The sequence below is a fragment of the Arvicanthis niloticus genome, chromosome 13 (genome assembly GCF_011762505.2).
Source record: "Arvicanthis niloticus isolate mArvNil1 chromosome 13, mArvNil1.pat.X, whole genome shotgun sequence".
NCBI lineage: Eukaryota > Metazoa > Chordata > Mammalia > Rodentia > Muridae > Arvicanthis > Arvicanthis niloticus.
This window is the reverse complement of record NC_047670.1, coordinates 74,897,808-74,910,119: the sequence shown is the minus strand read 5'-3', so window position 1 is coordinate 74,910,119 and position 12,312 is coordinate 74,897,808. Positions and strand designations below refer to the sequence as shown.

Here is a 12,312-nt window from a genome sequence, read left to right as displayed (position 1 = left end):
TAGGGTTTTACTATGTAGCCCTGTCTAAAGCTAGACTCAAACTCAGAAATTCACCTGCCTCTGCCTACTGAGTGCTGGGATTAATACCTGGCCATCTGTAGTCTATTGTTTTAACACTCTTCTCTAGATTCATTTGTCTTTAAATCTGTGAACGTTAGGGGTGGTCTATGCACATGACTATAGGTACTCTTAGGAGTCACGTGACCACAGGTACTCTTGGAGGTCAGAGACATCATAGCACTCTGGACCTGAAGTTCAGTGGATGTGAGCCAGTGTGGGTGCTGGGAACTGAATTGAGGTCTCTGCAAGAACAGTGTGCTCTGAACCACTGAGCCATCTCATCTCTCCAGCCCCGAGGATTTCATTATATAAGCTGTGTTGAAGTTTTTTACTTCCAATCAGATTCTTAAGAGAGGGGCTTCCTTCCCTCCCTGTGACCTCTTCATTTTCTTTTCTGCTTCACTACTGTGTTAGTGAAGTTATACATCATGGCATATACTATATAGTATAACTTCAGTGCACTGTGTATACTATAACCTCTGCATCACTATGTATACTATAACCTAACATCACTGTGTATACTATAACCTCTGCATCACTGTGTATACCATAACCTCTGCATCACTGTGTATACCGTAACCTCTGCATCACTGTGTATACCATAACCTCTGCATCACTGTGTATACCGTAACCTCTGCATCACTGTGTATACCATAACCTCTGCATCACTGTGTATACTATAACCTCTGCATCACTGTGTACACTATAACCTCTGCATCACTGTGTATACTATAACCTCTGCATCACTGTGTATACCATAACCTCTGCATCACTGTGTATACCGTAACCTCTGCATCACTGTGTATACCGTAACCTCTGCATCACTGTGTATACTGTAACCTCTGCATCACTGTGTATACTGTAACCTCTGCATCACTGTGTATACTGTAACCTCTGCATCACTGTGTATACTGTAACCTCTGCATCACTGTGTATACTGTAACCTCTGCATCACTGTGTATACTATAACCTCTGCATCACTGTGTATACTGTAACCTCTGCATCACTGTGTATACTATAACCTAACATCACTGTGTATACTATAACCTCTGCATCACTGTGTATACTATAACCTAACATCACTGTGTATACTGTAACCTCTGCATCACTGTGTATACTATAACCTCTGCATCACTGTGTATACTATAACCTCTGCATCACTGTGTATACTATAACCTCTGCATCACTGTGTATACCATAACCTCTGCATCACTGTGTATACCGTAACCTCTGCATCACTGTGTATACCGTAACCTCTGCATCACTGTGTATACTGTAACCTCTGCATCACTGTGTATACTGTAACCTCTGCATCACTGTGTATACTGTAACCTCTGCATCACTGTGTATACTGTAACCTCTGCATCACTGTGTATACTGTAACCTCTGCATCACTGTGTATACTATAACCTCTGCATCACTGTGTATACTGTAACCTCTGCATCACTGTGTATACTATAACCTAACATCACTGTGTATACTATAACCTCTGCATCACTGTGTATACTATAACCTAACATCACTGTGTATACTGTAACCTCTGCATCACTGTGTATACTATAACCTCTGCATCACTGTGTATACTATAACCTCTGCATCACTGTGTATATCATAACCTCTGCATCACTGTGTATACCATAACCTCTGCATCACTGTGTATACCATAACCTCTGCATCACTGTGTATACCGTAACCTCTGCATCACTGTGTATACCGTAACCTCTGCATCACTGTGTATACTGTAACCTCTGCATCACTGTGTATACTGTAACCTCTGCATCACTGTGTATACTGTAACCTCTGCATCACTGTGTATACTGTAACCTCTGCATCACTGTGTATACTATAACCTCTGCATCACTGTGTATACTGTAACCTCTGCATCACTGTGTATACTATAACCTAACATCACTGTGTATACTATAACCTCTGCATCACTGTGTATACTATAACCTAACATCACTGTGTATACTGTAACCTCTGCATCACTGTGTATACTATAACCTCTGCATCACTGTGTATACTATAACCTCTGCATCACTGTGTATATCATAACCTCTGCATCACTGTGTATACCATAACCTCTGCATCACTGTGTATACCATAACCTCTGCATCACTGTGTATACCATAACCTCTGCATCACTGTGTATACTATAACCTCTGCATCACTGTGTATACTATAACCTCTGCATCACTGTGTACACTATAACCTAACATCACTGTGTATACTATAACCTCTGCATCACTGTGTATACCATAACCTCTGCATCACTGTGTATACTATAACCTCTGCATCACTGTGTATACTATAACCTCTGCATCACTGTGTATACCATAACCTCTGTATCACTGTGTATACTATAACCTCTGTTTTGGCACCTAACATGGGGCAGCAACAACGAGAGACCCAGTGAGGGAAGTTACTAGAAGAAGGATCTGCCAAAAAATTTAGAAGTGAAACGAAGGTGATCACTGCGGGAATCTGCCACATTGAGAAAGGTAAGTCATGTTAATGAAAATGGGGCAAGAAATAAGTCAGCCTGAACTCAATTCTCTGTTTTTGTTTTGTTGTTTGCTGCTCACATGTGTTAATTGTCTGCTTTTGTTTCATTGTTTGAATGCTATCTTTCATGTTCAAAGTAAGAAGAAACATATTTATTCGAAATTAGAATCTAAAATACAACCAAAGTTTGATGACAATTTGTCAGAGCCAGATTGTGCTAACCTAGAGAAAGAGGCAGCTGAACATTACAACCCTGAATGGTTCTCTTCCAGAAGACCCCCTCTGTACACCCCCCCCAATGGAGATGGTGGTTATAGATCCCAGATGGGACTTACAGAAAAAAATATCTGTTCTTAAACAACAAATAGAGTTAGAAAAAGAGTATCAGGACTTAATCAGCTACAAAAATTAAAGACGGGGAAGATGTCTCGAGAGGTAAACTGCAAAAATCCCCCGGCTCCTTGCATTCCTCAACCAGGAGTCCAAAGGCAGTTCCTATCACCTAGCTTAAGATTAGCCACAGATCAGCCAGAGGAGGGAGATGCTGAGGCTTTCCCTATATCAGAGACCAGACAATCAAGGGGTTGCTTGGAGACATCACACAGGGTTTAATTTTCAAATTATTAAAGAATTAAAAAATGCAGTATCACAATACGGTGCCACTGCTCCCTTTACTCTTGCAATTTTAGAGTCTACTGCAGAGGAGTGGCTGACTCCTAGTGATTGGGATACGTTAGTGAGAGCAGTTCTTAGCGGTGGTGACTATCTTATTTGGAAATCAGAGTATCATGAGAATTGTAAAGAAACAGCTAGGAGGAACATTCAGGCAGTCAATGGTTGATCCTTTGATGCCTTAGTAGGAGAAGGGCAATTTGCTTCTAGTGATAATCAGATGCAATATGACCCAGGCTTATTCGCTCAAATTCAAAACGCAGCAATGAAGGCTTGGCATAAACTCCCGGCAAAAGGGGACCCTAGTACATCCTTAACAGCAATCAGACAAGGACCTGATGAACGATTTTCTGATTTTGTTCATTGATTAATGACAACAGCAGGGAGGATTTTTGGTAATGCAGAGGTAGGTGTAGATTATGTGAAACAACTTGCATATGAAAATGCCAATCCTGCCTGCCAAGCGGCCATTAAACCCTACAGGAAAAAGACAGACCTTACAGGGTATATTAGACTCTGTTCTAATATAGGTCCCTCCTACCAACAGGGCTTAGCTATGGCAGCTACCATGCAAGGACAATCAATAAGAGATTTTTTGGCTAGTAGAAACCAAAAGGTCTGTTTTAAATGTGGCTAACCTAGACACTTTGCAAGAGATTGCAAGGCAGAAAATGAGGTAACCCCGAGACTTCCCAGAAAACAGCCTGGGCTCTGCCCACTTTGCAAACGTGGAAGGCATTGGGCTAGTAAATATAGGTCCAAAAGAGATGCTCAAGGAAACACCCTTTTCCATAATCAGGAAAATGAGAACAGGGGCCAGCTCCAGGCCCTGAACCGACACAAGCCAAAACAGGCTTATGGAAGAGTCAGTTCTATACCAGCAAACAACAATCCCTTTCAGAACTTAGTCCAGCAACACCAGGAAGCACAGGACTAGACCTCAGTTCTGCCACCCACATAGTATTAACCCCAGAAATGGGACCTCAGGCCTTACCCACTGGAGTGTTTGGACCACTCTATCCAAATGTGTTTGGTCTGATAGTGGGAAGAAGCAGTACTACTATGCAGGGACTACAAATTTTTCCTGGAGTAATAGACAATGATTATCAAGGTGAGTTTATTAGGTGTTAGGCACTTGGCACTTGGAGGAAGAATTTGGAATTAGGTAGTAGGCACTAGGATTAGACACTCGAGACTTGGAAAGAGAACTAGGAATTAGACACTTGTACTTGGAAAAGTACTAGGATGAGACTCGAAACTAGAACTCAGAACTAAAAACTTGGAACTTGGAGGCACTAGGAACTAGGAATGAGGGACTAGGAACTCGAGACTTGGAATTTGGATTAGGAACTAGGACTTTGAGAGAAGAAGAGAGACTGAAGAATAAACGGGATTGAATCACACTCTGTCTGGTCTCCATTCTTCCTCACTCTCTCTCTTGCTGAACCCCGACCCTCTGACTGGAGCAGCTTGGAGCAGTGCAGACTCTAACAGTTTAGCCCCCAAGGCTTTTGGTAGTGCGGGTTCCAACATTGATAGAGCAGTCCCGACATTTTGGTGCCCAACGTGCGGCATCTCAGGCTGCAACACCTCTACATCACTGTGTATACTATAACCTCTGCATCACTGTGTATATCATAACCTCTGCATCACTGTGTATACTATAACCTAACATCACTGTGTATACTATAACCTCTGCATCACTGTGTATACTATAACCTCTGCATCACTGTGTATACCATAACCTCTGCATCACTGTGTATATCATAACCTCTGCATCACTGTGTATACCATAACCTCTGTATCACTGTGTATACTATAACCTCTGTTTTGGCACCTAACATGGGGCAGCAACAACGAGAGACCCAGTGAGGGAAGTTACTAGAAGAAGGATCTGCCAAAAAATTTAGAAGTGAAACGAAGGTGATCACTGCGGGAATCTGCCACATTGAGAAAGGTAAGTCATGTTAATGAAAATGGGGCAAGAAATAAGTCAGCCTGAACTCAATTCTCTGTTTTTGTTTTGTTGTTTGCTGCTCACATGTGTTAATTGTCTGCTTTTGTTTCATTGTTTGAATGCTATCTTTCATGTTCAAAGTAAGAAGAAACATATTTATTCGAAATTAGAATCTAAAATACAACCAAAGTTTGATGACAATTTGTCAGAGCCAGATTGTGCTAACCTAGAGAAAGAGGCAGCTGAACATTACAACCCTGAATGGTTCTCTTCCAGAAGACCCCCTCTGTACACCCCCCCCCAATGGAGATGGTGGTTATAGATCCCAGATGGGACTTACAGAAAAAAATATCTGTTCTTAAACAACAAATAGAGTTAGAAAAAGAGTATCAGGACTTAATCAGCTACAAAAATTAAAGACGGGGAAGATGTCTCGAGAGGTAAACTGCAAAAATCCCCCGGCTCCTTGCATTCCTCAACCAGGAGTCCAAAGGCAGTTCCTATCACCTAGCTTAAGATTAGCCACAGATCAGCCAGAGGAGGGAGATGCTGAGGCTTTCCCTATATCAGAGACCAGACAATCAAGGGGTTGCTTGGAGACATCACACAGGGTTTAATTTTCAAATTATTAAAGAATTAAAAAATGCAGTATCACAATACGGTGCCACTGCTCCCTTTACTCTTGCAATTTTAGAGTCTACTGCAGAGGAGTGGCTGACTCCTAGTGATTGGGATACGTTAGTGAGAGCAGTTCTTAGCGGTGGTGACTATCTTATTTGGAAATCAGAGTATCATGAGAATTGTAAAGAAACAGCTAGGAGGAACATTCAGGCAGTCAATGGTTGATCCTTTGATGCCTTAGTAGGAGAAGGGCAATTTGCTTCTAGTGATAATCAGATGCAATATGACCCAGGCTTATTCGCTCAAATTCAAAACGCAGCAATGAAGGCTTGGCATAAACTCCCGGCAAAAGGGGACCCTAGTACATCCTTAACAGCAATCAGACAAGGACCTGATGAACGATTTTCTGATTTTGTTCATTGATTAATGACAACAGCAGGGAGGATTTTTGGTAATGCAGAGGTAGGTGTAGATTATGTGAAACAACTTGCATATGAAAATGCCAATCCTGCCTGCCAAGCGGCCATTAAACCCTACAGGAAAAAGACAGACCTTACAGGGTATATTAGACTCTGTTCTAATATAGGTCCCTCCTACCAACAGGGCTTAGCTATGGCAGCTACCATGCAAGGACAATCAATAAGAGATTTTTTGGCTAGTAGAAACCAAAAGGTCTGTTTTAAATGTGGCTAACCTAGACACTTTGCAAGAGATTGCAAGGCAGAAAATGAGGTAACCCCGAGACTTCCCAGAAAACAGCCTGGGCTCTGCCCACTTTGCAAACGTGGAAGGCATTGGGCTAGTAAATATAGGTCCAAAAGAGATGCTCAAGGAAACACCCTTTTCCATAATCAGGAAAATGAGAACAGGGGCCAGCTCCAGGCCCTGAACCGACACAAGCCAAAACAGGCTTATGGAAGAGTCAGTTCTATACCAGCAAACAACAATCCCTTTCAGAACTTAGTCCAGCAACACCAGGAAGCACAGGACTAGACCTCAGTTCTGCCACCCACATAGTATTAACCCCAGAAATGGGACCTCAGGCCTTACCCACTGGAGTGTTTGGACCACTCTATCCAAATGTGTTTGGTCTGATAGTGGGAAGAAGCAGTACTACTATGCAGGGACTACAAATTTTTCCTGGAGTAATAGACAATGATTATCAAGGTGAGTTTATTAGGTGTTAGGCACTTGGCACTTGGAGGAAGAATTTGGAATTAGGTAGTAGGCACTAGGATTAGACACTCGAGACTTGGAAAGAGAACTAGGAATTAGACACTTGTACTTGGAAAAGTACTAGGATGAGACTCGAAACTAGAACTCAGAACTAAAAACTTGGAACTTGGAGGCACTAGGAACTAGGAATGAGGGACTAGGAACTCGAGACTTGGAATTTGGATTAGGAACTAGGACTTTGAGAGAAGAAGAGAGACTGAAGAATAAACGGGATTGAATCACACTCTGTCTGGTCTCCATTCTTCCTCACTCTCTCTCTTGCTGAACCCCGACCCTCTGACTGGAGCAGCTTGGAGCAGTGCAGACTCTAACAGTTTAGCCCCCAAGGCTTTTGGTAGTGCGGGTTCCAACATTGATAGAGCAGTCCCGACATTTTGGTGCCCAACGTGCGGCATCTCAGGCTGCAACACCTCTACATCACTGTGTATACTATAACCTCTGCATCACTGTGTATATCATAACCTCTGCATCACTGTGTATACCATAACCTCTGCATCACTGTGTATACTGTAACCTCTGCATCACTGTGTATACTATAACCTCTGCATCACTGTGTATACTGTAACCTCTGCATCACTGTGTATACCATAACCTCTGCATCACTGTGTATACTATAACCTAACATCACTGTGTACACTATAACCTCTGCATCACTGTGTATACTATAACCTAACATCACTGTGTATACTATAACCTCTGCATCACTGTGTATACTATAACCTAACATCACTGTGTATACTATAACCTCTGCATCACTGTGTATACTATAACCTAACATCACTGTGTATACTATAACCTCTGCATCACTGTGTATACTATAACCTCTGCATCACTGTGTATACTATAACCTCTGCATCACTGTGTATACTATAACCTCTGCATCACTGTGTACACTATAACCTAACATCACTGTGTATACTATAACCTCTGCATCACTGTGTATACTATAACCTAACATCACTGTGTATACTATAACCTCTGCATCACTGTGTACACTATAACCTCTGCATCACTGTGTACACTATAACCTCTGCATCACTGTGTATACCATAACCTCTGCATCACTGTGTATACCATAACCTCTGCATCACTGTGTACACTATAACCTCTGCATCACTGTGTACACTATAACCTCTGCATCACTGTGTATACCATAACCTCTGCATCACTGTGTATAACATAACCTCTGCATCACTGTGTATACCGTAACCTCTGCATCACTGTGTACACTATAACCTAACATCACTGTGTATACTATAACCTCTGCATCACTGTGTATACCATAACCTCTGCATCACTGTGTATACTATAACCTCTGCATCACTGTGTACACTATAACCTCTGCATCACTGTGTATACCATAACCTCTGCATCACTGTGTATAACATAACCTCTGCATCACTGTGTATACTATAACCTCTGCATCACTGTGTATACTATAAGAGGCTGGATCAAAGTTAGGATGTCTGAGTTCCTGCTCTAATTCCACAACTGAGGAGTAGGGGTAATCTAGGAATATTATCAGTCTTTCCTGTTATGAGAAAAGCCTTTGTTTTGGTCTGGTTTGTTACTTCTATCAAAGATAGCCACCCCATGTTATCCTGTGACTTGCCTGTTTGCTCAAGCCTTAGACATTCCCAAACTTCATCTTACTCTTCTCCTCAGCACCAATTACTAGATTGTGAAGACAAGTTCCTATCGATTAGGATAAAAGACTGGCCATCACAGCCACGAGCTGCGTCTTGCTAGCTTGACTCTTGGTGTAGCTTACTTTTAAGTGAGTCCAGTTGTGTGATACATTATTCTCTTCAAACATCGTGGCTTGATTTCTCAATTTAGTTTACTTCAAGGGTTGTTCCTGCTCTGGCACTGCCTGATGGAACATCAGTCTCTTTGGCACCAAAGAGTTTCTGAGTCAGGTATAGTTGCACACACCTGTAATCATGGTTCTTGGGCGGTAAGTTAGGATTGCCTGAGTTTCAGACCAGCATGGGCTACAGGTGGGGCCCTATCTCAAGCACAGAGTAGGAAAGACAAGACTTGTCTTAGAAGGTTACAGTCAGGGCACTCTGCTGAAGTTATGAAAAGTCCTGGGAGTGGCAGGGGCCTTCTGCTAATGACACCTGCCCCCCCCCCTTTTTAAGATTTATTTGTTTTATGTATATTGAGTACACTCTAGCTGTCTTCAGACACACCAGAAGAGGGCATCATATCCCATTACAGATGGTTGTGAGCCACTGTGTAGTTGCTGGGAATTGCACTCAGGACCTCTGGAAGAGCAGTCAGTGCTCTTAACCACTGATGCATCTCTCCAGCCCTGACACCTGGGTGCCTTTGTCTTCTCCCAGCGTCTCAGCAAGACCAATATTCTCTGGATTTCTCAGCTCTCTCCTATTCTATATGAAGCCCTTCTGTTTTCTTAATCTGCCTCTCTCAGGCCACCACCAAAGCTAACATCCATTCCTATTCATAGTAATTATTAATAATTAATAACCTATTGCTTGAAAAGCTTGTATCCATCTCTGTAAATGAATTACAGATGTTCCAGTAGGATCATGTGATCGTCAACCTACCTCCAAAGTAAGCACCTGGAGATCAGAGTTGTCTTTCCTGCCTGGCGGTCTAGTGTCTGCCTGGTACACGGTTGGCCTTTAGTGCAGCGTCTGTTTTGATGAAAGAATCAGAAAACAGTAGCAGGCAGTTTTGTGGCAAGCCTCCAGCTTCCTTCTGCCTTCTCCTACAGGAAACCTATTGTGTTCTCTTTCTTTCCTTGAGAAAATTTCACCAGCTCTCTAAGATTCTGGGATAAATGTTTCCCCAAACCTAGAATCCATCCATACTTTCTGGCTATCCCTTCTCAGTGGTTGGGTGAAACTTCATTGAAAGACCGGTTTCCTAGAGAAACCAGAGTTGTAATCTCTATTAGCCCCACCCCCGTTCGCATAATCTGTACCTAAATTCACACTGTGTCCATACAATGCACCATGCTTTGCCTAGAAAGGCTTGCCCTCCACTGTCCAGTTCAGGCCTCTCCCCTCCTCTCCTCCTTAGCACATTATGAATGGCACCCCTTTCCTGAGTACCCTGTCTCTCCAGTCTTTTTCTCCCCTTCAAATCCAGATCTGGATTCTGCCCACCTTCTACACTCTGTCCCTACAATTCCCAGGCTTAGAGCCGGCTAAGACATAGTCACTTGGCATCAATACCTTGCAGCTGGTAGGTGGTCTCTGGTCCGTTAAATGTCCTCACTGGGTGAAACTCAGTCTTTTGTGTCTCCTCATTTTCTAGTGCCTTTCAGGTTTTGAGTTGCGGTCCACATTCAAAGACCCTGTTCGAGGGGGCCATTCTTTTTCTACTGCAGGGGCAGCATTTCCAAGCTGGGCTTAAGAGTATGTGTCCACCAAAGTCCATCCTGAACAAGCCATTTTCCACCAACCTCTCAGAACAGCATAGCTGGCCTCCCAGCTCCAGATGTCTCTGTGGACCCCAGCCTGTTGCTCAGGGAGGCACTTGAGCTGGACTATGGTGGGTCTCAGTGGTCGTCCCCAGGAGCTCAACAGTAATGGTGTCCCCGGTGTCCCCCTTTGGAGCTGGACAGTGATGGGGTCCCAGTGGTTCTCCCGGGGATTTGGACAGCAATGGGGCCCCAGTAGTCCTCCCGGGTAGCTGGGCAGTGAGGGGGTCCAAGTGGTCTTCCCGGGGAGCTGGGCAGTGATGGGGTCCCAGTTGTCCTCTTTTGGAGCTGGATAGTGATGGGGTCCCAGTGGTTCTCCCAGAGAGTTGGACAGCAATGGGGCCCCAGTAGTCTTCCCGAGGAGCTGGGCAGTGAGGGGGTCCCAGTAATCCTCCCGGAGAGCTGAACAATCTTGGGGTCCCAGTGGTTCTCATGGGGATCTAGGCCATGATGAGGTCCTCGTCCCAGTGGTCCCAGTGGTCCTCCTAGGGACATGGACAGTAATGGGGTCCCAGTGGTCCACCTGGGGAGTTGGGCAGTGATGCAGTCCCAATGGTGCCCCCCGGGGAGATGGTCAGTGGTAGGCTGCAGTGATCCTCTCGGGAAGCTGGGTAGTGATGGGGTTCTAGTGGTCCTCGAGAGGTGGCATTGGGTGGTCCAGGCCGACCACGCCCAGGCAGCAGGCAGGGTGTGAAGGCCCGCCCTCTGAGCCTCACGCAAGGCATGCTGGGAGGACGCACTTCCTCTGCAGGGGCCTCTAGAAACCACAGGCCCAGGCTGCGCCCCCCGCAGCCGGCAGGATGGCAGAGGGCAAGGCGGGCGGAGCGGCTGGCCTCTTCGCCAAGCAGATGCAGAAGAAGTTCAGCAGAGCCCAGGAGAAGGTAGGCAGCCTGGCCTCACCAGGGGCCCGGGCCTGGGCTGAGGAGAAAGGGTCTTGCTGCCCCAGAACGGGCGGGGAGTGGATGTCCATGAACACTGGCCGACGTGGGAGAGAAGGGAGCATCTGAGGAGACAGCTGTTTCGCAGAGCCTTCTGCAACCCTCAGCCTGACCCAGAAAAGGCGACAGGAAGGAGCGAATGGTGGTTGTCAACTATGTCACAGATTTTGTCCAAACGATAAGGCAAGGGTGGTGTCTCTCAGGTGATGAATGAATTGGAGGATACTCGTCCTCAGTGTAAGGGACAGCGGCTGTAGTGGCAGTGAGTCACCCCACTTAATTTGGGAATTCACCAAGGACCAGGACAATCTGTACAGTTTTCCACACCGAGTGTTGTTTAAACTGGTATAAATGGAGGCAGGTGAATAGAAAATTCAAGGCATCCTAGACTATGTACTGAGTTTAAGTCCAGCCTGAGTTACAAGAAACTCTTATCTTGGGGTGAACAGGAGTTCATGTGTCCAGTAGCCATCCTCTGTTTCTTAGATCTTTGCTTCTGCCTTGATGGTGATCCAGAGCCTCTGTGTGTCCTTTCTTAGATTGCCACCTATTAAACTGACACCCATAATTTGCCAGTCCATTCAGATTATGGGCACACGCCTTTAATCCCAGCACTCAGGAGGCAGAGGCAGGTGGGTCTCTGTGAGCTCAAGATCTGCCTGGTTTACACAGTGACTTCCAGGACAGGCTAGACTACATAGACAGACCCTGTCTCAAAAATTAGGAAAGAAAGAAAGAAAGAGGGAGGAAGAGAGAGAGAGAGAGAGAGAGAGAGAGAGAGAGAGAGAGAGAGAGAGAAAAGAAGGCAATTATGGGGACACTCTTCACAGTTTATTTGCTTGCTTGTTTTTTGAGGCAGGGCTGGTCTT

At 44.6% G+C, this 12,312-nt stretch overlaps 1 protein-coding gene across 3 annotated transcripts in view; it reads left to right on the top strand.

Moving 5' to 3' along the window:
* The first annotated feature begins 2,399 nt into the window (after positions 1 to 2,399).
* The window catches only part of Bin2 (bridging integrator 2), a 32,802-nt gene continuing 22,889 nt past the window's right edge, over positions 2,400 to 12,312 (top strand). The window contains exons 1-2 of one of the 3 annotated variants that reach the window (XM_076912110.1): positions 2,400 to 2,561; positions 5,089 to 5,194. Coding sequence is in view for 2 of the 3 variants with exons in the window: in XM_076912109.1 (XP_076768224.1) it covers positions 11,306 to 11,386 (81 nt within the window). In the remaining variant the exon portion in view is untranslated. Of the gene's footprint in view, positions 2,562 to 5,088; positions 5,195 to 11,228; positions 11,387 to 12,312 lie in introns of those variants that run through there. The other 2 variants (XM_076912109.1, XM_076912108.1) reach the window with 2 other exon arrangements.